We start from the raw sequence: 27,591 nt of genomic DNA, 5'->3' as shown, positions 1-27,591 counted from the left end.
CCTTCGAGCCTGCACCACTATTCAATGAGATCATGGCCGATCATTCACCTCAGTACCCCTTTCCTGCTTTCTCTCCACACCTCTTGTTCCCTTTAGCCATAAGGGTCACATCTAACTCCCTCTTGAATATATCCAATGAACTGTTATCAACAACTCTCTGCGGTAAGGATTTCCACAGGTTAACAACTCTCAGTGAAGAAGTTTCTCCTCATCTCAGTCCTAAATGGCTTACCCCTTATCTTTAGACTGTGTCCCCTGGTTCTGGACTTCCCAAACATCGGGAACATTCTTCCTGCATCTAACCTGTCCAGTCCCGTCAGGATTTTATATGTTTCTATGAGATCCCCTCTCATCCTTCTAAACTCCAGTGAATAAAGGCCCAGTTGATCCAGACTCTCCTCATATGTCAGTCCAGCCATCCCGGGAATCAGTCTGGTGAACCATCGCTGCACTCCCTCAATAGCAAGAACGTTCTTCCTCAGATTAGGAGATCAAAACTGAACAATATTCCAGGTGGGGCCTCACCAAGGTCCTGTACATCTGCAGTAAGACCTCCCGGCTCCTATACTCAAAACCCCTAGCTATGAAGGCCAACATACCATTTGCCTTCTTCACCGCCTGCTGTACCTGCATGCCAACTTTCAATGACTGATGTACCATGACACCCAGGTCTCGTTGCACTGCCCCTTTTCCTAATCTGCCGCATTCAGATAATATTCTGTCTTCCTATTTTTGCCCCCAAAGTGGATAACCTTACATTTATCCACATTATACTGCATCTGCCATGCATTTGCCCACTCACTTAACCTGTCCAAGTCACCCTTGCAGTCTCTTAGCATCCTCCTCACAGCTCACACGCCACCCAGCTTAGTGTCATCTGCAAACTTGGAGATATTACATTCAATTCCTTCATCCAAATCATTAATGTATATTGTAAATAGCTGGGGTCCCAACACTGAGCCCTGCGGCACCCCACCAGTCACTGCCTGCCATTCTGAAAAGGACACATTTATCCCAACTCTCTGCTTCCTATCTGCCAACCAGTTCTCTATCCACGTCAGTACATTACCCCCAATGCCATGTGCTTTAATTTTGCACAACAATCTCTTGTGTGGGACCTTGTCAAAAGCCTTTTGAAAGTCCAAATACACCACATCCACTGATTCTCCCTTGTCCACTCTACTAGTTACATCCTCAAAAAATTCCAGAAGATTTGTCAAGCATGATTTCCCTTTCATAAATCCATGCTGACTTGGACCGATCCTGTCACTGCTTTCCAAATGCGCTGCTATTCCATCTTTAATAATTGATTCCAACATTTTCCCCACTACTGATGTCATTGTAACCGGCCTATAATTATCCGTTTTCTCTCCCTCCTTTTTTAAAAAGTGGTGTTACATTAGCTACCCTCCAGTCCATACTATCAGAAAATGATCACCAATGCATCCACTATTTCTAGGGCCACTTCCTGAAGTACTCTGGGATGCAGACCATCAGGTCCCGGGGATTTATCGACCTTCAATCCCATCAATTTCCCTAACAAAATTTCCTGCCTATTAAGGATTTCCTTCAGTTCCTCCTTCTCATTAGAACCTGCATCTAACCTGTCCAGTCCCGTCAGGATTTTATATGTTTCTATGAGATCCCCTCTCATCCTTCTAAACTCCAGTGAATAAAGGCCCAGTTGATCCAGACTCTCCTCATATGTCAGTCCAGCCATCCCGGGAATCAGTCTGGTGAACCATCGCTGGAGTTCAGTCTGGTGAACCATCGCTGGGGAAGTCCAGAACCAGGGGTCACAGTCTAAGGATAAGGGGTAAGCCATTTAGGACCGAGATGCGGAGGAACTTCTTCACCCAGAGAGTGGTGAACCTGTGGAATTCTCTACCACAGAAAGTTGTTGAGGCCAATTCACTAAATATATTCAAAAAGGAGTTAGATGAAGTCCTTACTGCTAGGGGGATCAAGGGGTATGGTGAGAAAGCAGGAATGGGGTACTGAAGTTGAATGTTCAGCCATGAACTCATTGAATGGCGGTGCAGGCTAGAAGGGCCGAATGGCCTACTCCTGCACCTATTTTCTATGTTTCTATGTTTCTATGTAACCTCGGTCCCCTAGTATTTCCGCAAGGTTATTTGTGTCTTCCTTCGTGAAGACAGAAACAAAGTATTTGTTCAACTGGTCTGCCATTTCCTTGTTCCCATTATAAATTCACCTGAATCTGACTGCAAGGGACCTACGTTTGTCTTCACATATCTATAGAAGATTTTGCAGTTAGTTTTTATGTTACCGGCAAGCTTCCTCTCATACTCTATTTTCCCTCTCCTAATTAAACCCTTAGTCCTCCTCTGCTGAATTCTAAATTTCTCCCAGTCCTCAGGTTTGCTGCTTTTTCTGGCCAATTTATATGCCTCTTCCTTGGATTTAACACTATCCTTAATTTCCCTTGTTAGCCACGGTTGAGCCACCTTCCCAGTTTTATTTTTATTCCAGACAGGGATGTACAATTGTAAAAGTTCATCCATGTGAGCTTTAAAAGTTTGCCATTGCCTATCCACTGTCAACCCTTTAAGTATCATTTGCCAGTCTATTCTAGCCAATTCACATCTCATACCATTGAAGTTACCTTTCCTTAAATTCAGAACCCTAGTCTCTGAATTAACTGTGTCACTCTCCAACTTAATAAAGTATTCTACCATATTATGGTCACTCTTCCCTAAGGGGTCTCGCACAACAAGATTGCTAATTAGTTGTTTCTCATTACACATCACCCAATCTAGGATGGCCAGCCCTCTAGTTGGTTCCTCGACATATTGGGCCAGAAAACCATCCCTAATACACTCCAGGAAATCCTCCTCCACCGTATTGCTACCAGTTTGGTTAGCCCAATCTATATGTAAATTAAAGTCGACCATAACTGCTGTACCTTTATTGCACGCATCCCCAATTTCTTGTTTGATGCTGTCCCCAACCTCACTACTACTGTTTGGTGGTTTGTGCACAACTCCAAGTCGCGTTTTCTGCCCTTTGATATTCCACAGCTCCACCCATACCGATTCTACATCATCCAAGCTAATGTCCTTCTATACTACTGCATTAATTTCCTCTTTAACCAGCAACGCTACCCCCCCCCCCCCCCACCTTTTCTTCTCTGTCTATCCTTCCTGAATGTTGAATACCCCTGGATGTTGAGTTCCCAGCCTTGGTCACCCTGGAGCCATGTCTCTGTGATGCCAATTATAACATATTAATTGCTGCCTGTGCAGTTAATTCGTCCACCTTATTACAAATACTCCTCGCATTGAGACATAGAGCCTTCAGGCTTGTCTTTTTATTACACTTTGCCCTTTTAGAATTTTGCTGCAATGTGGCCCTTTTTGATTTTTGCCTTGGGTTTCTCTGCCCTCCACTTTTACTTTTCTTCTTTCTATCTTTTGCTTCTGCCCCCATTCTACTTCCCTCTGTCTCCCTGCATAGGTTCCCATCCCCCTGCCATATTAGTTTAACCCCTTCCCAACAGCACTAGCAAACACTCCCCCGAGGACATTGGTTCCGATCCTGCTCAGGTGCAGACCGTCCGGTTTGTATTGGTCCCATCTCCCCCAGAACCGGTTCCAATGTCACAAGAATTTCAATCCCTCCGTCCTGCAGCACTCAAGCCTCGTATTCATCTGAGCTATCCTGCGATTCCTACTCTGACTAGCACGTGGCACTGGTAGCTATTCTGAGATTACTACCTTTGAGGTCCTACTTTTTAATTTAACTCCTAGCTCCCTAAATTCAGCTTGTAGGACCTCATCCCGTTTTTTACCTATATCGTTGGTACCTATATGCACCACGAAAACTGGCTGTTCACCCTCCCCTTTCAAGATGTCCTGCAACCGCTCCGAGACATCCTGGACCCTTGCACCAGGGAGCCAACATACCATCCTGGAGTCTTGATTGCGGCTGCAGAAACGTCGATCTATTCCCCTTAAAATAGAATCCCCGACCACTAAAACTCTCCCCCTCTTTTTCCTGCCCTCCTGTGCAGCAGAGCCACCCATGGTGCCATGGACTTGGCTGCCGCTTGGATCTCTTGTTCGAATGCCATGTCCACCCTATTTTTTCAAGTCTTGAGGTTATTTCTGTTAAGTTAGTTAATGGTCTATTAAATAGAGGCATGGCAGATTATCTCAAACCCGTGGAATGCACATCTTGTGCCATGTGAGAACTCCAGGGCACGTCCCTTGTCCTGGACAACCACATGTGCAGAAAATATCGTCAGCTGGAGAAGCTCAAGTTCCGGGTTTCGGAGCTTGAGCAGCAGCTGACGTCACTGCGTTACATCCATGAGGCCGAGAGCTATGTGGATAGCACGTTTCAAGAGGTGGTAACTCCACAGCGTAAAAATATGCAGGTAGAGTGGAAATAGGTGAACACCAGACAGACAAAGAGGACCAGGCAGGTAGTGCAAGAGTTCCGAATTCATCTCATTATCTGAATGGTCTCGTGAGGGCGATGGTTCCTCTGGGGAGTACAACCAGAGCCACGTCCACGACACCATGTGTGGCTCAACTATATGGCGGGGGGGGGCGGCGGGGAGAGAGGGAGGAAGATCGGGAAAGCATTAGTGAAAGGGGATTTGATAGTTAGAGAAACAGACAGGCGTTTCTGCAGCCGCAGATATGATTCCAGGATGGTATGTTGTCTCCTTGGTGCCAGGATCAAGGATGTCACTGAGCGGTTGGAGAACATTCTGGGCAGGGGGGGGGGGGGGGGGGGGGGGGTCAACAACCAGAGGTCATGGTCCATATCGGTATCAACGACATAGGTAGAAAGAGGGATGAGGTCCTGCAGGCAGATTCCATGGAGTTAGGAAAGAAATTAAAAAGCAGGACCTCAAAGGTAGTAATCCCGGTGCCACGAGCTAGTGAGTATAGAAATAGGAAGATAGAGCAGATGAATGCATGCCTGGGGAGATGGTGCAGAAGGGAGAGGTTTAGATTCCTGGGACATTGGGACCGGTTCTGGGGGGAGATGGAACCTGTACAGGCCGGACGAGTTGCACCTCAATAGAGCCGGGATCAATGTGATTGCGGGGGTGGGGTTTGCTAGTGCTTTTGGGGAGGATGTGAAAGCCTTAGAGAGGCAGAAAAGATGATAAGAATAGTTCCAGGACTGAGGAATTTCGGTTGCATGGATAGATTGGAGAAGTTGGGGTTGTTCTCCTTCAAGCAGAGAAGATCGAGAGGAGATTTGATAGAGGTGTTGAAAGTCATGCGGGGTCTAGAGAGAGTAGATAGAGAGGAACTGTTCCCACTGGCGGAGGGGTCGAGAACCGAGAAGACACAGATTTAAGGTGATTGTCAGAAGAACCAAAGATGACATGAGGGAAAACTTTTTTTACACAGCAAGTGATTAAGATCTGGAATGCACTGCCTGAAAGAGTGGTGGAGGCAGACTCAATTATGGCTTTCAAAAGGGAATTGGATAAGTACCTGAAGGGAAAAAAATTGCAGGGCTACGGGGAAAGGGCACGCAGTGGGACTAGCTGAAGTGCTCTTGGAGAGCTGGCACGGGTCGACAGGCCGAATGGATGTAACCATTCTATGATTAGTCTCCCTGGTAAATAGAGGCAATGTAATTATTCATTATTCCTCCAATTTTGCTGTCATTACTTTTGAGTTTGTCTTGTGCATCTCTGAAAGGCCGTATCCCTATCCTGATTTTCCTTCCATTATGTGTGTGTCTATGGTATACTTTTCTATTTATTTTTATATTCCTTGATGATTTAATTTCATAGTTCCTCTTTGCTTTCCTAATTCTTTTTCTGACTTCTTTCCTAGACTCTTCATATTTCCTTTTGTCATCCTCTCCTTTATTGTGTATGCCTTTCACTTTAGTTTCAATCTTGACCTCATCTCTTTATTCATCCATGGTTTTTCATTATTGGCTAATTTGATCTTTTTTTAATGGAATATATTTCTCCTAAACTCTATTAATCACCTTTTTAAATATTTCTCACTCCTGATCTATGTGTCTTTCAGTATTTTTTTCCATTTTACCTTCCCTAGTTTAAAATTAGAACTTTAAAAAAAAACCTTTTTCTATCTCTTGTCTCTCAATCCCATCATTCTTTCCCTTTCTATTTTGCTTTTTGCACATAATTTTACATTGAATATTTTAAACTTACACTTCTTGGTTTAGACTCTGCGGATGGAATCTAAGCCTGAAAAGACAGGTGGGTTTAGAGCGTGGGGAGTAATTCAATTGTTAAAAATTGGAATCCCAACCTGAACCCGCCTACATCCAGTTTTAACGGAGGTGGGCAGCCAACCTGCTGCCAGGAGATGAGACGTCAATTTAAGTAATTTACTGAGGCTGGAAGCTTCTTTAACCACCATTTTGTTTTTAACTCTAGCAGGTTGGGTTTTACACACTTTGTAAAATCTGTCAATTACAGCAAGGCGGAGACTGCTGCATCCAGGAGGCAAGTGCCTTTACCCCTACCTCCTTGATCCAGGGTCCCTGCCTAACCCACCCCCACAAGTTGTTGCTGCTGTTGTGGGGATTTTCACTCTCCTCCACTTTTCAACACGGGCCTGGTCAGATAATGGACATGCAAGACTGGATAAACATTCTCGAAGCCCTATTTCAATAACTTTAAGAACAAGGCAGTGTTTATCCAGAATTTTTCCTAGTCAAGATTGAATGAGCTGTGGTGTAGTGCATGTCAACACAGACTGTGGAAGCAGTGGGTTTGATGGGCCAAACAACCTTCCATCACTCCACACTTTATGTTCTAATCTAGAAGTCTTTCATGGCCCAGTACACTACCACAAAGTCTCTATTTGCAATTCCAAAGATTACAGGGATGATTCCCGCAACTTGGTACCAATATACACCACACTATTTCCTTCGCAAGCTTCTCTTTGTAACAAAGAGGAACCAGTGGTGAGAAGCAATTTATGAAAATGTTGTATAGACAACAACTAGGGTGACCTACAGCAGATAATTACCGGTCACAAGGCTGTTTAGAATCTAAGGTAGACCCTGAATCACTCATCATCTGAGAAATCCCTGATTCTTTAAGAGAAAGCACACCATCACTTCTTTAAAATGTGACTTAGCTTTGTAATTATTACTTTGTAATTAAAAAGAATCCCAGAACTCACCAGAAGGGACAGGAAGGAGGAGTTTGTCAATAAACTCCTCCAGCAGTTTTGATTGGTCAGGAGGAGGAGGGGCCGTCATGTGGTTTAATGAGTCATTGCATTTTGGTGATGTTTGGTTCCAGTCTAATGAAAACCTCCTGATAGTTAGTATTAAGTGGTTCTCTGCAAACAACGATTCGATACACGAATGGTGTAGATTAGCAACCACTTCCCCATTTATGATCAAGATTTCATCTCCGGCTCTTGCACCTAAGGGAAGGAAAAAACATGACAACGTTCAGGAAAAAAACATGACAACGTTCAGGAAGTTACCCAAATCGGCAATTTACCCTTATCTTCCAGATTCTAACTAACGCACTGTACATCATTTTTATTTCAAATTTCCCTACTCATTTCAAAGAAATGCATTTTGTTTAATCCAAATGATTAAAGTAATTATTACCAGTGTAGGATCTTTACACCATAAAAGACGAATCATAAATGACTTTACACTTTAGTTAGTTAAACTAGCAAACATAGAAATTTTGAATGAGCACATTAACCAAAACTATTAGAAACAGTGGTCAGGGTAAGCTCTCTATCTAATCTAAGTTCCTTGCAGGCCTAACTACATGACACAGGAATGGCCCATTTCTGACCCCCGGCACTACATGGTATTGCTTGAATCAGGCACACTCACAGGAACAGTTGATAAAACATTCAATCAATGACCCAAACAAAAATGAATATGGTGCCCTTAGCTCTTTGGTACCTTATCCAAGAGGTCATTCATGTGTGAGCCCAGACAATGAATTTCAGCAAACTATTCCACTACGAGGGCTCCATAGTCAATGCCAGTGTTGCCCTCACTCAAAAACCACACATGGACATTTTTTTTTGCAAGAGTTACGGGACAGCTATCAAGAGTGGAAGCCCGAGTGCTGGCACTGGGAGACAAAGTGGAGCGTTCCATTTGCCAGCACTAAAACCTTCCATTTGAGTAAGCACAAAATCTTACTATGTTAAATGTAAATATACCTTCTCTATAGGCCAGTCCACCAGGAAGAACATCACTCACAAACAAAGAATTGTGCTGCTGCTTTCCATCAACCTGTCCAGCAACTGCAAAACCTTTCAAAGAGAGAACAAAAAAAGTAAATTTCTCATACCAAAGGAACTTTATTCCTAATTAATTTTAAGTTAGTACTTCAGTTCCACAAGCTGTAAATGTCCTGTGTTAATTGTGCAACACTTACACAAACAAACTCTTCATAAAGTAATATAGAATTGCAGGAATACAAGTTATATAACATTTCTAGTATTTCCTGAGAGACATATATGGAAACTGCTTGGGTGCTATACCAAATATTAAACGACAGCATGCTGCTTAAAAGGTGCAGCATTGCCATGAACTTCAGGATTGCAAGCTAGAATAAAAGATACTGAAAGTCTAATTCCATCAAAATATTTTTTTAATTTTTTTTTAAAAAAACACTCCAGGACCACATAAAAATGTATCATTTCATGCAAAAAAATTTCTATATGGATACAGCTTGGTGATAAAAGGTAGTTACCGTAGGAATGTAGGATTTTATCCACCATTTCAATCTCTGAACTGACTGCTTATATACAGGAATTTCTTGCAGTCCAGAAATCCTTAATGTAATAAAAGCAACTTTCACATCACCACTAAATGTACAGGATATCTACAGAGCAACTAATTTCGCACACAAGATTGAACGACTATTATCTGGGCCAAGATGTTCAAGAGCAGATGAAAAGATTACTGCCCACTCGCTGTCCAACAGCTGCTGCACTCTAAGAGGAGATCCTCAAAGGCTCGCAAACCAGCAGACAGAGTTGGTTGCCATAAACCTTGACATCCTAACTGACACTGAATCGAGCTTCCAACCCTGTCAGTGTCAGTGGGTAGCACTCTCGCCCTCTGAGTAAGAAGGTTGTAGGTTCAAGTACCACTCCAGTTCCTTGAGCACAAAAATCTAGGCTGACACACCATACAGTGTTGGGGGAGTGCTGCACAGTCAGCGGTGCCGTTTTCCAGGTGAGACGTTAAATTGAGGCCCGGTCCCAAAAGATTCCATGGCACTATTTCGAAGACGAGCAGGGGAGTTATCCCCGTTGTGCTGGCCAATATTTATTCCTCAATCAACATAACAAAAACAGATTATCTGGTCATTATCACATTGCTGTTTTCGGAGCTTGCTGTGTGCAAATTGGCTGCTGAGTTTTCTACATTACAACAGTGACTACACTTAAAAAGTACTTCATTGGCTGTAAAACACTTTGGGACGTCCAGTGGTTGTGAAAGGCATTATATAAATCTAAGTCTTTCTTTTTCTTTCATATCCTCTCCATCAGCAGAGCGCCTACTTCCACCTCTGTTAACACAACCCATCTCCGCCACTGCCTTGGCTGATCTGCTGCTGAAACCCTCATCCAAGTCTTTGTTACCTCGAGCTTAACTTTTCCAATACATTCCTGGGTCATTTCCCACCCTCCATAAGCTTGAGCTTATCCAAAACTCTGCTGCCCATAACCTAATTTGCACCAAGTTCCGTTCACTTATCACCCCTACCTCCCGGTCCGGTAATGCCTGATTTAAAAATTCCCATTGGTTGCCAGGCCTTCAACGCCCTAGTCCCTAAGCTCTCGAATTCCCTCCCTAAACCTCTCTTCCTTCTCCTCCTGCAAGGCACTCCTTCGGACAATCTCTCTATGACAACGCTTCTGGTTACCTACCCCAGTATCTCGTTATGTGGCTCGGTTTTGTTTGATTTTTGTTTGATAGCGCTCCGTGAAGCGCATTGGGTCATTTTACTATATTAAAGGCACTATATAAATACAATGTTGTGTTGTTGCTGCTTGGGATAATATTCACAGGACACCTTTTTAAGACACTTGAAGGATATGTAAAAGTTAGCACTGTGAATGATAAAATATTTGGCATATGTATGCTAAGATGAGCATACTGCATTGGAGTGGTATAAGAAAATTAAAGCAAAATGCAACAGTATGAAGGAAAGGAATCAAACTAGAAGCGCGCGGGCGGGGGGGAGAAGTGTGCGGGCGGGGGGGGAAGAAGAAGAGCGCGGGCGGGGGGGGGGGAAGAAGAGCGCGGGCGGGGGGGGGGGGGAAGAAGAGCGCGGGCGGGGGGGGGGGGGAGAAGAGCGCGGGCGGGGGGGGGGGGGAGAAGAGCGCGGGCGGGGGAGAAGAGCGCGGGCGGGGGGGGGGGGAGAAGAGCGCGGGCGGGGGGGGGGGAGAAGAGCGCGGGCGGGGGGGGGGGGGAAGAGCGCGGGCGGGGGGGGGGAAGAGCGCGGGCGGGGGGGGGGGGAAGAGCGCGGGCGGGGGGGGGGGGGGGGGAGAAGAGCGCGGGCGGGGGGGGGGGGGGAGAAGAGCGCGGGCGGGGGGGGGGGGGAGAAGAGCGCGGGCGGGGGGAGAAGAGCGCGGGCGGGGGGAGGAGGAAGCAGAGCGCGGGCGAACTACAACAATTGTACATTCCTGTCTGGCGTAAAAATAAAAAAGGGAAGGTGGCTCAACTGTGGCTATCAAGGGAAATCAGGGATAGTATTAAAGCCAAGGAAGTGGCATACAAATTGGCCAGAAATAGCAGCGAACCCGGGGACTGGGAGAAATTTAGAACTCAGCAGAGGAGGACAAAGGGTTTGATTAGGGCAGGGAAAATGGAGTACGAGAAGAAGCTTGCAGGGAACATTAAGACGATTGCAAAAGTTTCTATAGATATGTAAAGAGAAAAAGGTTAGTAAAGACAAACGTAGGTCCCCTGCAGTCAGAATCAGGGGAAGTCATAACGGGGAACAAAGAAATGGCGGACCAATTGAACAAGTACTTTGGTTCGGTATTCACTAAGGAGGACACAAACAACCTTCCGGATATAAAAGGGGTCAGAGGGTCTAGTAAGGAGGAGGAACTGAGGGAAATCCTTATTAGTTGGGAAATTGTGTTGGGGAAATTGGTGGGATTGAAGGCCGATAAATCCCCAGGGCCTGATGGACTGCATCCCAGAGTACTTAAGGAGGTGGCCTTGGAAATAGCGGATGCATTGACAGTCATTTTCCAACATTCCATTGACTCTGGATCAGTTCCTATGGAGTGGAGGGTAGCCAATGTAACCCCACTTTTTAAAAAAGGAGGGAGAGAGAAAACAGGGAATTATCGACCGGTCAGCCTGACGTCGGTAGTGGGTAAAATGATGGAATCAATTATTAAGGATGTCATAGCAGTGCATTTGGAAAGAGGTGACATGATAGGTCCAAGTCAGCATGGATTTGTGAAAGGGAAATCATGCTTGACAAATCTTCTGGAATTGTTTGAGGATGTTTCCAGTTGAGTGAACAAGGGAGAACCAGTTGATGTGGTATATTTGGACTTTCAGAAGGCTTTCGACAAGGTCCCACACAAGAGATTAATGTGCAAAGTTAAAGCACATGGGATTGGGGGTAGTGTGCTGACATGGATTGAGAACTGGTTGTCAGACAGGAAGCAAAGAGTAGGAGTAAATGGGGACTTTTCAGAATGGCAGGCAGTGACTAGTGGGGTACTGCAAGGTTCTGTGCTGGGGCCCCAGCTGTTTACACTGTACATTAATGATTTAGACGAGGCGATTAAATGTAGTATCTCCAAATTTGCGGATGACACTAAGTTGGGCGGCAGTGTGAGCTGCGAGGAAGATGCTATGAGGCTGCAGAGCGACTTGGATAGATTAGGTGAGCGGGCAAATGCATGGCAGATGAAGTATAATGTGGATAAATGTGAGGTTATCCACTTTGGTGGTAAAAACAGAGAGACAGACTATTATCTGAATGGTGACAGATTAGAAAAAGGGGAGGTGCAACGAGACCTGGGTGTCATGGTACATCAGTCATTGAAGGTTGGCATGCAGGTAAAGCAGGCGGTTAAGAAAGCAAATGGCATGTTGGCCTTCATAGCGAGGGGATTTGAGTACAGGGGCAGGGAGGTGTTGCTACAGTTGTACAAGGCCTTGGTGAGGCCACACCTGGAGTAAACTGTACAGTTTTGGTCTCTTCACCTGAGGAAGGACATTCTTGCTATTGAGGGAGTGCAGCGAAGGTTCACCAGGCTGATTCCCGGGATGGTGGGACTGACCTATCAAGAAAGACTGGATCAACTGGGCTTGTATTCACTGGAGTTCAGAAGAATGAGAGGGGACCTCATAGAAATGTTTAAAATTCTGACGGGGTTAGACAGGTTGGATGCAGGAAGAATGTTCCCAATGTTGGGGAAGTCCAGAACCAGGGGACACAGTCTAAGGATAAGGGGTAAGCCATTTAGGACCGAGATGAGGAGAAATCTCTTCACCCAGAGAGTGGTGAACCTGTGGAATTCTCTACCACAGAAAGGTGTTGAGGCCAATTAATTCACTAAATATATTCAAAAAGGAGTCTGATGTAGTCCTTACTACTCGGGGGATCAAGGGGTATGGCGAGAAAGCAGGAATGGGATACTGAAGTTGCATGTTCAGCCATGAACTCATTGAATGGCGGTGCAGGCTAGAAGGGCCGAATGGCCTACTCCTGCACCTATTTTCTATGTTTCTATCATTGCCCGCACTGTACCAAGTCCAGGGGGAGGAAATAAGTCACAACATTGCCAATTGGGCTATAGTTTTTGCATTTTGCATGAGAACTAGCACTGAAGCAAGGTGTAATCCATACCAAAATCAAATATATTTTATCTTAAGGCATGTGATAGAATTGGTATTAATTTCTTTGTTTACAATCTACATTTTCAACACAATTGCACCCAGGCCACTGAACATTGGGAAGACTGGCCTCACAGACTCCTTATTTGAAATAAACTCTACTTTCTCCAAATGGCATTTCCAAAGATCTTGTTTTTATCTGCCAGATGATCAAAGATTGGCAGAGATAGCAACTAACCCAGCAGTAGTACACTGAAAGCAGTTGGACTTTTGGTATCGCTCTGCAGGATGTATGCGTTGCACTGGAATATTAAACAGCCTGCAAATGTCAGAATCTTTGAAGGCGCATTTATAGACTGCAGCACCCAGATATGAAACCAATGCAGAGAAGTCCTCTTCCAACCGGTAAATGTTAAATATTTCAACACTGCAGATATCAATGTCCATATTTTCTAAACATTTAAATTAATTGTACGTAGGTTTAAAAAAAGTGTTCAGGTCTAAGGTATCCTCTGAGCACATTTTACACCTCGTTTGACAATGCACCAGAGTTACACTCCACACAGTGTCAAGTCAAAGTAATGAGACTTTCAGCTGTAGGTTGCCTCACATCTTAGTCCAGATTTATACGACAGTTTTAGTATTGGTGCCAAGCGGTAATCCTGCCATACTGACCCTAAACTGATAATGTACACACATCCTAAAATGCCTTAATCATCTTCATTCTTGGATCTGATGGTTATGTTCAAATCTCTAACACATACGTGTTTAATAAGACTTAACACCCCACTGAAATTACAGTGGAAATTCAGGTTTCATGAATAGAAGTTTTCATTTAGAGCAGGAGAGAATTTATGTTGATTAAACGCATTTTTGGAAAGGAATCAAATATGCTATCCAAGCAATGATTTGAATCTCTAAACTAATCTTTGTAGCTGGTTAGGAAATTCATGGACATTTTTTCTCTATGAATTGTAAAATATTTGAACATTTGCATGTTTATTTTATGTACCAAGTTGAAATGTTAAATTTGTGCAACAGAATTGGCCATTAAAATACTCAATGAATAGAATTAAATTCTGAAAATTGTATTTTTATTTCATTAATGTTGCCATTTATTAAAATTGAAGTAGTGCAAAGCAAACATCTCTGGGTAAAAGAACAATAGTAAGAATTGGTGGACATTGCTTCCCACATCTGGGATGTATTTTTAGCCTTCCTTAAATAAATTAGGGAAAAAGATTGACAAAGCACCAGTCATAATCTTAACCACTTACCAAAGGCAGTTTCAGTTCCCCTCCTCTCAAGGTGCATGTGGTAAATATTCATGGTGATAATTTCTATTTCATCAAATAACTGCACCAAAAAAAAGAGAATATGAATCTTTATTACTCTTAAAAATGATGCAATTGGTTGCTATAGACTAAAATCTTCTAAAAGATGATGTTATTTCTATACCCAAGACATCACAACTTTTCAAATTCAATTTCAGAGATACATAACTATCTTCCCAAAAATGCTGTACAACATTGAAAATATCTATCTAATTAAGGCTAAGATGAGTTAAATAGGTGCAGCCTTCATTCCAAATTCAGAAAGTGGATATGGGACCTAACAACTTGTATAGCATTTATATAGCATTTTTCAGGTAGAAAACATCCCAAGGCACTGTACAAAGGAAACAAATGGATGCTAAGCCATTATGGGAGAATTTGGAGAGGTGATCAAAAGCTTTGTCAAAGATCTGGATTTTGAAATGACATTAAAAGATGGAGAGAAGTGGAGAGCCAAAGGGTTAAGGAAGGGAGTTCCAGAACGTAGGGCTGAAATGTCAGAGTCAGAGGGTACAAAAAAGCTGCAGAAGATTCCAGAGGTATGGTGAGGAGCAGCCATGAAGCAATTTGTGGATCAGGAAAAGGATTTTAAATTGGGCATTAGAGGGCTAGTGTGCATGGTGATCAGCAAATAGGAGGAGTGTAGAGCAGGATTTGGGCAGCAGAATTTGTAGTTTTTGGAGTTTATAGAGAGTGGAGGGCAGGAGGATAGCAACAAGGACTCTGAGGAAATGGAGCCTTGAGGTGACAAAAGCAATTATAAGTGTTTCAGTGGGATGAGGCAGGGGTGGAAATGCACAATGTTGTAGGTGGTCTTGGTGATGAATAGGTTATGGGGCTTGAAGTTCATCTCTGTCAAGTACGTCATAGAGATTGCATGCAACCTCGTTCATCTGGAGAAAGCAGCTATGGAGTAGGTGATGGAGCTTTTAGCTGACCCTGTCGCAATGGATGATATAACCAAGGGGCAGCATTAGACAAAGAGAACTGAAGGATGGATCTTTGCAGAAGGTGACCAATCAGGGGCAGGAGAAGCTGTTGCTGGAGATGTCCTGTCTAAATTAAGCCAGTGTAAGAGTGGACAATCCCACAGAAAGTGGTGAGGAAAGATGGTATGGTTGACTTGTATCAAAGAAGATATGCAGAGAAACCAAGGAAAATGAAGAGGGATAATACATTGCAGTCATAGAAGATATCGTCTCAGAATAAAGGGTCGGCCATTTCGGACAGAGATGAGGAGAAACTTCTTCACTCAGAGGGTAGTGAATCTTTGGAATTTTCCACCCCAGAGGACTGTGAAGGCTCAGTTATTGAGTACATTCAAGACAGAGATAGATAGATTTTTGGATATTAAGGGAATCAAGGGATATGGAGATGGTGCAGGAAAGTAGAGTTGAAGTAGAAGATCAGCCATGATCTCACTGAATGGCGGAGCAGGCTCGAAGGGCCGAATGGCCTATTCCTGCTCCTAATTCTTATGTTCTTGTAACATTGGTGACTGTGACTAGGCTGTCGCCGTACGGCGTGGAGGGCAGAAACCAAACTAAAGGGATCTGAACAGTTGTTTGAAAAGGCAAAATGTTATATTCTAATAAAGTAATCATTGACAATTCCCCTAATGACCCAGTGAGTAAAAAGTATCAACCAATGTAGCGCTAAACCATACAAGAGCCGAAAGTTAGTTATATTTAGTATGTCCTAAGTTAGTCAATCTCAGTTGAGCAGCAATTAAGATGTTATTATTAGCCTCAACACATTTGGGGGAAAATGAGCCACAATTCCTGCTTGGTTCAATTGGTAGCACTCTTACCTTTGAGTCAAAAGATTGTGGGTTCAAACTATGCTCCAGGACTTGAGCGCATAATCTAGGCTGACACTTCAATGCAGTACTGAGGGAGTGTTGCAATATTGGACATGTCTTTTTTTGGATGAAATATTACATTGAGACCCCAGCCACCTGCTCAAGAGCCTTGACGAACATTCTTCCCTTAAGCAACACCACTAACAACAGATTAACTAGTCATTCGTCTCATTTACTGATGGTATCATCTTGCTGTTGATTACCACATTTGCCTCAGTGATTCATTGGTTATGTAATGCTCGGAGGCATACTGATGACATGATACAGCATGATATATATTTTTTCTTTCTTTCTGATTACTACTTATTACTCCTGCTGCAAAGTGATTTTGTGCATGGATGTCTGGTGAGAGAGTCGATTCTGGCTACAATACTCTCCATGGTTATACTGCCTGCAGTTCATGCAAAGAATGGCCAGAAGGCTGCTGGTATCCATGGAACTACACTCCCAGTATGAATAGTGCCTTCCAGAGAGGAGAGAGAACTTTTTTTTTTTAATATAAAGTATTGCGCCAAATGTTACCTGTTCCTGTATGTAGTCCAATATGTTCGGTACGTAACATTCCACATTTTTGTGCACTAATCTTCTAAGGCGAACACAGTGATGAACTGGATCCAGTTGCCTTATCTGCATGGGACAGAGGTATGGGTCAAATATTGTATGTACCATAGGTTTGTAATGTCAGAACTCAAAATGAAAAGCTAATTATCCAAATAAAGTCTACAAAATGAACAGGTATGGAGTGATTTTGTATTTTTCTTGCTGCACAATTCCCACACTAAGATGGCAGGTGGTCAACCTGCTCTCATTGCCACAATGGGTGGACCAGGATAACTCGCCTTTCATTATGCAAGATTGGAAGTCAATCAGCATCACTAAAAAACAAATTATCTGGTCATTATCACATTGCGGTTTGTGGGAGCTTGCTGTGCGCTATTGGCTGCTGCTTTTCCTACATTACAACAGTGACTACACTTCAAAAAGTACTTCATTGGCTGTACAGCCCTTTGGGTCATCCTGAGAAACATAGAAAATAGGTGCAGGAGCAGGCAATTCGGCCCTTCGAGCTTTCACCGCCATTCAATAAGATCATGGCTGAACATTTACCTCAGTACCCCTTTCCTGCTTTCTCTCCATACCTAGTGATCCCTTTAGCCACAAGGGCCATATTTAACTCCCTTTTGAATATATCCAATGAACTGGCAACAACAACTCTCTGCGGTAGAGAATTCCACAGGTTAACAACTGTGTGTGAAGAAGTTTCTCCTCATCTCAGTCCTAAATGGCTTACCCCTTCCTAAAGACTGTGTCCCCTGGTTCTGGACTTCCCCAGCATCGGGAACATTCTTCCCACATCGAACCTGTCCAGTCCCGTCAGAATTTTATATGTTTCTATGAGATCCCCTCTCATCCTTCTAAACTCCAGTGAATACAGGCCCAGTCGATCCAGTCTCTCCTCATATGTCAGTCCTGCCATCCCAGGAATCAGTGTGGTGAACCTTCGCTGCACTCCCTCAATAGCAAGAATGTCCTTCCTCAGATTAGGAGACCAAAACTGTACACAATATTCCAGGTGAGGCCTCACTAAGGCCCTGTACAACTGCAATAAGACCTCCCGGCTCCTATACTCAAAACCCCTAGCTATGAAGGCCAACATACCATTTGCCTTCTTCACCGCCTGCTGTACCTGCATGCCTACTTTCAATGACTGATGTACCATGACACCCAGGTCTCGTTCCATCTCCCCTTTTCCTAATCTGCCGCCATTCAGATAATATTCTGCCTTTGTGTTTTTGCCTCCAAAGTGGATAACCTCACATTTATCCACATTATACTGCATCTGCCATGCATTTGCCCACTCACCTAACCTGTCGAAGTCACCCTACAGCCTGAGCATCCTCCTCACATCTCACACTGCCACCCAGCTTAGTGTCATCTGCAAACTTGGAGACATTACACTTAATTCCTTCATCTAAATCATGAATGTATATTGTAAATAGTTGGGGTCCCAGCACTGAGCCCTGCGGCACCCCACTTGTCACTGCCTGCCATTCTGAAAAGGACCCGTTTATCTCTGCTATCTGTCTGCCAACCAGTTCTCTTTCCAAGTCAGTAGATTACCCCCAATACCATGTGCTTTAATTTTACACACCAATCTCTTGTGTGGGACCTTGTCAAAAGCCTTTTGGAAGTCCAAATACACCACCACATCCACTGGTTCTCCCTTGTCCACTCTACTAGTTACATCCTCAAAAAACTCCAGAAGATTTTTCAAGCATGATTTCCCCTTCATAAAATCATGCTGACTTGGACCGATCCTGTCACTGCTTTCCAAATGCACTTCTATTTCATCTTTAATAATTAATTCCAACATTTTCCCCACTACTGATGTCAGGCTAACCGGTCTATAGTTACCCGGTTTCTCTCTCCCTCCTTTTTTAAAAAGTGGTGTTACATTAGCTACCCTCCAGTCCATAGGAACTGATCCAGAATCGATAGATTGTTGGAAAATGATCAAAAAAACATTGACTATTCCTAGGGCCACTTCCTTAAGTACTCTGGGATGCAGACTATCAGGCCCCAGAGATTTATCGGCCTTCAATTCCATCAATTTCCCTAACACAACTTCCCACCTAATAAGGATTTCCTTCAGTTCCTCCTCCTCACTAGACCCTCAGTACCGTAGTATTTCCGGAAGGTTATTTGTGTCTTCCTTCGTGAAGACAGAACTGAAGTATTTGTTCAATTGGTCTGCCATTTCTTTGTTCCCCATTATAAATTCACCTGATTCTGACTGCAAGGGACCTACGTTTGTCTTCACTAATCTTTTTCTCTTCACATATCTATAGAAGCTTTTGTAGTCAGTTTTTATGTTCCCAGCAAGCTTCCTCTCATACTCTATTTTCCCTCTCCTAATTAAACTCTTTGGCCTCCTCTGCTGAATCCTAAATTTCTCCCAGTCCTCAGGTTTGCTGCTTTTTCTGGCCAATTTATATGCTGCTTCCTTGGATTTAACACGATCCTTAATTTCCCTTGTTAGCCACGGTTGAGCCACCTTCCCCATTTTATTTTTACTCCAGACAGGGATGTACAATTGTTGAACTTCATTCATGTGATCTTTAAATGTTTGCCATTGCCTATCCACCGTCAACTCTAAGTATCATTTTCCAGTCTATTCTAGTCAATTCACGTCTCATACCATCGAAGTTACCTTTCCCCAAGTTCAGGACCTTAGTCTCTGAATTAACTGTGTCACTCTCCATTTTAATAAAGAATTCTACCATATTATGGTCACTCTTCCACAAAAGATTGCTAATTTTCCTTTCTCATTACATATCACCCAGTCGAGGATGGCCAGCCCTCTAGTTGGTTCCTCGACATATTGGTCTAGAAAACCATCCCTAATACAATCCAGGAAATCCTCCTCCACCGTATTACTACCAGTTTGGTTATCCCAATCTATATGTAGATTAAAGTCGACCATGATAACTGCTGTACCTTTATTGCACGCGTTCTAATTTCTTGTTTGATGCTGTCCCCAACCTCAATACTACTGTTTTGGTGGTCTGTACACAACTCCCACTACCATTTTCTGCCCTTTGGTATTCCGCAGCTCCATCCAGACAGATTCTACATCACCCAAGCTAATGTCCTTCCTTACTATTGCATTAATTTCCTCTTTAACCAGCAACGCTACCCCACCTCCTTTTCCTTTCTGTCTATCCTTCCTGAATGTGGAATACTCCAGATGTTGAGTTCCCAGCCTTGGTCACCCTGGAGCCATGTGTCTGTGATGCCAATTACATCATATTCGTTAATAGCTGCCTGCGCAGTTAATACGTCCACCTTATTACGAATACTCCTCGCATTGAGGCACAGAGCCTTCAGGCTTGTCTTTTTAACACACTTTGCCCCTTTAGAATTTTGCTGTAACATGGCCCTTTTTGATTTTTGCCTTAGGTTTCTCTGCCCTCCACTTTTACTTTTCTTCTTTCTATCTTTTGCTTCTGCCCCCATTTTACTTCCCACTGTCTCCCTGCATAGGTTCCCATCCCCCTGCCATATTAGTTTAATTCCTCCCCAACAGCACTAGCCAACATTCCCCCTAGGACATTGGTTCCGGTCCTGCCCAGGTGCAGACCGTCCGGTTTGTACTGGTCCCACCTCCCCCAGAACCGGTTCCAATGTCCCAAGAATTTGAATTCCTCCCTTCTGCACCACTGCTCAAGCCACGTATTCATCTGAGCTATCCTGTGATTCCTACTCTGGCTAGCACGTGGCACTGGTAGCAATCCTGAGATTACTATCTTTGAGGTCCTACTTTTTAATTTAACTCCTAGCTCCCTAAATTCAGCTTGTAGGACCTCATTCCGTTTTTTTACCTATATCGTTGGTACCTATACGCACAGCTAGGAGCAATTTAAATCGGAAGATCTCACACTCTCCAAAATCAGCGGAGCAGTTGGAGAAATTGGTTTCCTCCTACCAAAATGAGGTTGTGAACGGTGCTGTAAAAAAGCAAGTCTTTCTTTTTTAAAAATCTGCACATGGGAAATAGAATCTATGCTTGGGAAATAGCAAATCAAACCTGACAGCAGAGTGGGAGTGATAATGAACGCAATAATTGCAATAAAAACAGTTTCGACATCTTTTAGAAACATTTACATGTTGATTCTTCAATATTCAAGAATACAATAGTGAATAAGATGACAAACCTACAATTTAAACCAATGAAAGCCTTTCCATATAGTGTCTCCAGAATTCAACCATCCATCATTCACCATCACCTTGCACAGCTAGGAGCTATTTAATCGGACGATCTCTCACTCTCCAAAATCAGCGGAGCAGTTGGAGAAATTGGTTTCCTCCTCCCAAAATGATAGGAAATCATGTGCAAGCAACAGGGAGATCATTGATGAGAGGAGGAGGAAGTGTATTTTTTTTTAAATCAAGCAAACATGCACATTACAATTGTTCAGGAATACATTTAAAATTGATACAATTCTTTTTTTTTCTCTTAACTCATTTGCTCAATGCAGAAAATGTACAACACAGTCTTCCATATCTCCATTAGAATACTGGAATTTTACCAAAGGTAATTAACTGGATATTCTCACTCGTGCAGTCAGTATCACAGTGGGATTACACAAACGTCCATGCTCTCCAAACACTCACCAGAGTTGAAATGGAAGAGTGAGATAATCAGCTCAGAAGTAGCAGATAGTAGAGATCACTGAAGGAAGGAAATTATGAAGTACAGGAAAGAAAGAAATGAAACAAAAGGTCAAATACTATTAACTGCTGGGAGGGATTATTTCCTTGAAGAGTACAACAGCAATGTACCAAACTGATAAGAAGTCAAAAAAATAACACTGCATAGCATGCAAATTGCTGTGGTATTTTCTAATGAAGAACACAATTACTGTCAGTTATAGAAGTTATGTTCTTCAAAACTAGTGTCTACTAGACAATTGCAAACCACATAAAACACAAGTTGAAGATTTTTGTACAACTTTTCTAATAGAGAAGGAGCTATAAGAAAGCTATGGAGGTAGCCTTGTGACATGGGCTAGTAATTGGTTGGGAGGTAGGAGACCGAGATTCGGGATAAAAGGAACATTCTCTGATGGGCGGATGTGACAAGTTGTGTTCCACAGGTATTTGTACTAGAATCTCAGCTTTATATGACAGGTATATATATTAATGACTTGGATAAGGAACAGAGAGTTGTATATTCAAATTTCCAGATAACATTAAGTTAGGAGGCACAGTAAATTGTGTAGGTGGGAGCAAGAAGTTACAAAGGAACATCAGAGAATAAAAAATAAACAGCAAGTGCTAGAAATACATAGCAGGCTGGTCAGCACCTTAAAATGAGAGAAGACCAGTTTTCAAATGTAGACAATTGGACAGAACATTAGCGGCTTCTGCAACAAGAGTAGCAATCTTGTTGAGCGAGGCCCCTTGGGAAAGAGTGACCATAATATGTTAGAATTCTTTATTAAGATGGAGAGTGACGCAGTTAATTCAGAGACTAGGATCCTGAACTTAAGGAAAGGTAACTTTGATGGTATGAGATGTGAATTGGCTAGAATAGACTGGCGAGTGATACTTAAAGGGTTGACGGTGGATAGGCAATGGCAAACATTTAAAGATCACATGGATGAAGTTCAACAATTGTACATCCCTGTCTGGAGTAAAAATAAAAACGGGGAAGGTGGCTCAACCGTGGCTAACAAGGGAAATTAAGGATATTGTTAAATCCAAGGAAGAGGCATATAAATTAGCCAGAAAAAGCAGCAAACCTGAGGACTGGGAGAATTTTATAATACAGCAGAGGAGGACAAAGAGTTTAATTAGGAGAGAGAAAATAGAGTATGAGAGGAAGCTTGCTGGGAATATAAAAACTGACTGCAAAAGCTTCTATAGACATGTGAAGAGAAAAAGATTAGTGAAGACAAACGTAGGTCCTTTGCAGTCAGAACCAAGTGAATTTATAATGGGGAACAAAGAAATGGTGGACCAATTAAACAAATATTGGTTCTGTTTAATAACCTGACACTAATAACCTTCTGGAAATACTAAGGGACTGAGGGTCTAGTGAGAAGGAGGAACTGAAGGAAATCCTTGTTAGGCGGGAAATTGTGTTAGGGAAATTGATGGAATTAAAGGCCGATAAATCCCTGGGGCCTGATAAGTACTCTGGGATGCAGACTAAGTAGCCCTAGAAATAGTGGATGCATTGGTGATCATTTTCCAACAGTTGATTGACTCTGGATCGGTTCCTATGGACTGGAGGGTAGCTATTGTAACACCATTTTTTAAGAAAGGAAGGAGAAAGAAAACGGGTAGTTATAGACTGGTTAGCCTGACATCCATATTGGAGAAAATGTTGGAATCAATTATTAAAAATGAAAAAGCAGCACATTTGGAAACCACGACAGGATTGGTCCAAGTCAGCATGGATTTATGAAAGAGAAATCATGTTTGACAAATCTTCTGGAATTTTTTGAGGATGTAACTGGTAGAGTGGACAAGGGAGAACCAGTGGATGTGGTGTATTTGGACTTTCAAAAGGCTTTCGACAAGGTCCTACACAAGAGATTGGTGTGCAAAATTAAAGCACATAGTATTGGGGGTAATGTACTGATGTGGATAGAGAACTGGTTGGCAGACAGGAAGCAGAGAGTCGGGATAAACGGGTCCTTTTCAGAATGGCAGGCAGTGACTAGTGGGGTGCCGCAGGGCTCAGTGCTGGGACCCCAGCTATTTACAATATACATTAATGATTTGGATGAGGGAATTGAGTGTAATATCTCCAAGTTTGCAGATGACACTAAGCTGGGTGGCGATGTGAGCTGTGAGGAGGGCACTAAAAGGCTGCAGGGTGACTTGGACAGGTTAGATGAGTGGGCAAACAGGTGGCAGATGCAGTATAATATGGATAAATGTGAGGTTATCCACTTTGGTGGCAAAAACACGAAGGCAGAATATTATTTGAATGGCGGAAGATTAGGAAAAGGGGAGGTGCAATGAGACCTGGGTGTCATGGGACATCAGTCATTGAAAGATGGCATGCAGGTACAGCAGGCGGTGAAGAAGGCAAATGGTATGTTGGCCTTCAGAGCTAGGGGATTTGAGTATAGGAGCAGGGAGGTGTTACTGCAGTTGTACAGGGCCTTGGTGAGGCCTCACCTGGAATATTGTGTTCAGTTTTGGTCTCCTAATCTGAGGAGCGACATTCTTGCTATTGAGGGAATGCAGCGAAGGTTCACCAGACTGATTCCCGGGATGGCTGGACTGTCATATGAGGAGAGACTGGATTGACTGGGCCTGTATTCACTGGAGTTTAGAAGGATGAGAGGGGCTCTCATAGAAACAAATAAAATTCTGACGGGACTGGACAGGTTAGATGCAGGAAGATTGTTCCCGATATGGGGGAAGTCCAGAACCAGGGGACAGAGTCTAAGGATAAGGGGTAGGCCATTTAGGACTGAGATGAGGAGAAACTTCTTCAGTCAGAGAGTTGTCAACCTGTGGAATTCCCTACCGCAGAGAGTTGTTGATGCCAGTTCATTGGATATATTCAAGAGGGAGTTAGATATGGCCCTTACGGCTAAGGGGATCAAGGGGTATGGAGAGAAAGCAGGAAAGGGGTACTGAGGTGAATGATCAGCCATGACCTTATTGAATGGTGGTGCAGGCTCGAAGAGCCGAATGGCCTACTCCTGCACCTATTTTCTATGTTTCTATGTTTCTAGTAGTGCACAAGAAAAAAAGCTGAATGTCTTCCACTGAGAGTATATTCACTGAAGGAAAATACCTCCATTTACATAGGAACAGGACTTGGCCGTTCAGTGCCTCAAACCTGTTCTGCCGTCCAATTAGATCATAGTTGATCTGTACCTCAACTCTATTTCCCTTCTTACCCTTGCCTAAAAAAAGTCTTGAAAACCTCAATTGACCGAGCATTTTGGAGGGAGAGTTTTAGATTTTCCACTAACCTTTGTGCGCTTCCTGATTTCACTCCTAAATGGCCTCGCTCTAATTTTATTATGCTGCCTTGTACTGTGTTTGTCCATCAGAGGAAATGGTTTCTCTATCGACCCTATCGAATCCTTTTATCATTTTAAGCTTCTCGACTCAATCACCCTCGACTTTCTAAACTCAAAAGAATATAAGCCAAGCTTATGCAACCTGTCCTCATCATTTAACTTTTTATGTCCTGGTATCAGTCTGGTGAACCTGTGCTGTACTTCCTCCAGGGCTAAGATAACTTTCCTGAGTTGCAGTGCTCAAAACTGAATGTAGTACGCCAGGTAGGGTCTGACCAAGGTTCAGTACAAATGAAGTATCACTTTCTCACTTTTGTATTCCAACCCCTTTGAGATAAAGGCCAAAAGTTAATTATCCTATTTGATTATTTTTTTTGACCGGTATGCTACCTGTTAATGATGTGAACATGGATACCCAAACCCCTTTGCTTCTCTGCAGTTCGTAGTCTCTCACTATTAAGAAAATATTTTGATTTGTCTTAAGTTCAAAGACATGCATTGATTGAGCTCAGACAGTCGAAGAACTGAATTTATCAATATTGGATCTAAGTGACAGAGATGGAATATCTGAACCAACTTCTAAAGACTGAACCCTAGGAGAGTGGAGGTGCATCAAGTAAGCCAGTCTGCTCCAATGAAGAGCTCCACGATAGGCATCATTATTTCACATTCTATCATGAGGCACATACTACAGCATTTTTAATTTGAACAGATAAAATGAACAGAAGGACACAGATCTATGCGGAAATTTTCTGCTCCCATCTCCCAAAGCTCCCCTAGCACTAAACAGGAGCAATCCAGCTGAAGTGCGCTGCTCCTATCCAACCACAGGGTCGCTAGCATTTCCCATCCTGAGCTATTTACATGGCCCAGAGGCATCCACTGTGCAATACCAACTTCTGGTAAGGATTAGCACTGGTAAAATGGCCAGGAAAATGAGGCATAGTTGCTGGTAGGGAGTATTACATAGTCTACAGAACAGAAACAGGCGATCCAGCCCAACTGGTCTATGCCTCACACGAGCCTTCTCCCACCTCTCTTCAGCAAATTCTATCAGCAAGCACTTCCATTCCTTGGTCCCTCGCCCTCGTGAGCATCAATACCTCAATTACTTCTTCTGACAACGCATTCCACATTCTTACCACTCTGTGGGTAAAGAAATTTCTCCTGAATTCCCCATTGGATTTATTAGTGACCAACATATTTACGACCTCTCGTTTTGGATTCCCCACAGGTGGAAATTGAATTCTCTATGCCTACTCTATCTTAAAGACCTCAATCAGGTCACCCCTCAGACTTCTCTTTTCCAGAGAACAGAGCCCCAAAATGTTCAGCCTTCCCTGATAAGTATATCCTCAGTTCTGGTATTATCCTTGTGAATCCTTTTTGCACCCTCTCCAGTGCCTCTACATCCTTTTATAAATGGAGACCAAGACAGTGCACAGTACTCCAAATGTGGTCTCACCAATGGTCTATACATGTTGAACAGTAGTAGTGATGTTGGGGAGGACATCAAACAGGAAATTAGGGGTGCATGCAATAAAGGTGCAGCAGTTATAATGGGTGACTTTAATATGCCCATAGATTGGGCTAACCAAACTGGAAGCAATACGGGGGAGGAGGATTTCCTGGAGTGCATAAGGGATGGTTTTTTAGACCAATATGTCGAGGAACCAACTAGGGGGGAGGCCATCTTAGACTGTGTGTTGTGTAATGAGAGAGGATTAATTAGCAATCTCATTGTGCGAGGCCCCTTGGGGAAGAGTGACCATAATATGGTGGAATTCTGCATTAGGATGGAGAATGAAACAGTTAATTCAGAGGCCAGGGTCCAGAACTTAAAGAAGGGTAACTTTGAAGGTATGAGGCGTGAATTGGCTAGGATAGATTGGCGAATGATACTGAAGGGGTTGACTGTGGATGGGCAATGGCAGACATTTAGAGACTGCATGGATGAACTACAACAATTGTACATTCCTGTCTGGCATAAAAATAAAAAAGGGAAGGTGGCTATCAAGGGAAATCAGGGATAGTATTAAAGCCAAGGAAGTGGCATACGAATTGGCCAGAAATAGCAGCGGACCCGGGGACTGGGAGAAATTTAGAACTCAGCAGAGGAGGACAGGATTTGATTTGGGCAGGGAAAATGGAGTACGAGAAGAAGCTTGCAGGGAACATTAAGACGGATTGCAAAAGTTTCTATAGATATGTAAAGAGAAAAAGGTTAGTAAAGACAAACGTAGGTCCCCTGCAGTCAGAATCAGGGGATGTCATAACGGGGAACAAAGAAATGGCGGACCAATTGAACAAGTACTTTGGTTCAGTATTCACTAAGGAGGACACCAACAACCTTCCGGATATAAAAGGGGTCGGAGGGTCTAGTAAGGAGGAGGAACTGAGGGAAATCCTTATTAGTCGGGAAATTGTGTTGGGGAAATTGATGGGATTGAAGGTCGATAAATCCCCAGGGCCTGATGGACTGCATCCCAGAGTACTTAAGGAGGTGGCCTTGGAAATAGCAGATGCATTGACAATCATTTTCCAACATTCCATTGACTCTGGATCAGTTCCTATGGAGTGGAGGGTAGCCAATGTAACCCCACTTTTTAAAAAAGGAGGGAGAGAGAAAACAGGGAATTATAGACCGGTCAGCCTGACATCGGTAGTGGGTAAAATGATGGAATCAATTATTAAGGATGTCATAGCAGTGCATTTGGAAAGAGGTGACATGATAGGTCCAAGTCAGCATGGATTTGTGAAAGGGAAATCATGCTTGACAAATCTTCTGGAATTTTTTGAGGATGTTTCCAGTTGAGTGGACAAGGGAGAACCAGTTGATGTGGTATATTTGGACTTTCAGAAGGCTTTCGACAAGGTCCCACACAAGAGATTAATGTGCAAAGTTAAAGCACATGGGATTGGGGGTAGTGTGCTGACATGGATTGAGAACTGGTTGTCAGACAGGAAGCAAGGAGTAGGAGTAAATGTAAATGGGTACTTTTCA

General features: G+C 43.2%; 1 protein-coding gene across 1 annotated transcript in view; it reads right to left on the bottom strand.

Annotated features, from left to right (window-relative positions):
• Positions 1-27,591, bottom strand: part of LOC139273164 (rho guanine nucleotide exchange factor TIAM2-like) — a 418,212-nt gene that overhangs the window by 119,428 nt on the left and 271,193 nt on the right. The window contains exons 13-16 of the mRNA XM_070889673.1: positions 16,555-16,659; positions 14,115-14,193; positions 8,175-8,267; positions 7,158-7,406 (exon numbers count right to left, since the gene is read on the bottom strand). Of these exons, the coding sequence (XP_070745774.1) occupies positions 7,158-7,406; positions 8,175-8,267; positions 14,115-14,193; positions 16,555-16,659 (526 nt within the window). The remainder of the gene's footprint in view (positions 1-7,157; positions 7,407-8,174; positions 8,268-14,114; positions 14,194-16,554; positions 16,660-27,591) is intronic.

Source organism: Pristiophorus japonicus, chromosome 9 (genome assembly GCF_044704955.1).
Source record: "Pristiophorus japonicus isolate sPriJap1 chromosome 9, sPriJap1.hap1, whole genome shotgun sequence".
Classification (NCBI taxonomy): Eukaryota; Metazoa; Chordata; class Chondrichthyes; family Pristiophoridae; genus Pristiophorus; species Pristiophorus japonicus.
This window is presented reverse-complemented; position numbering and strand designations above follow the sequence as displayed.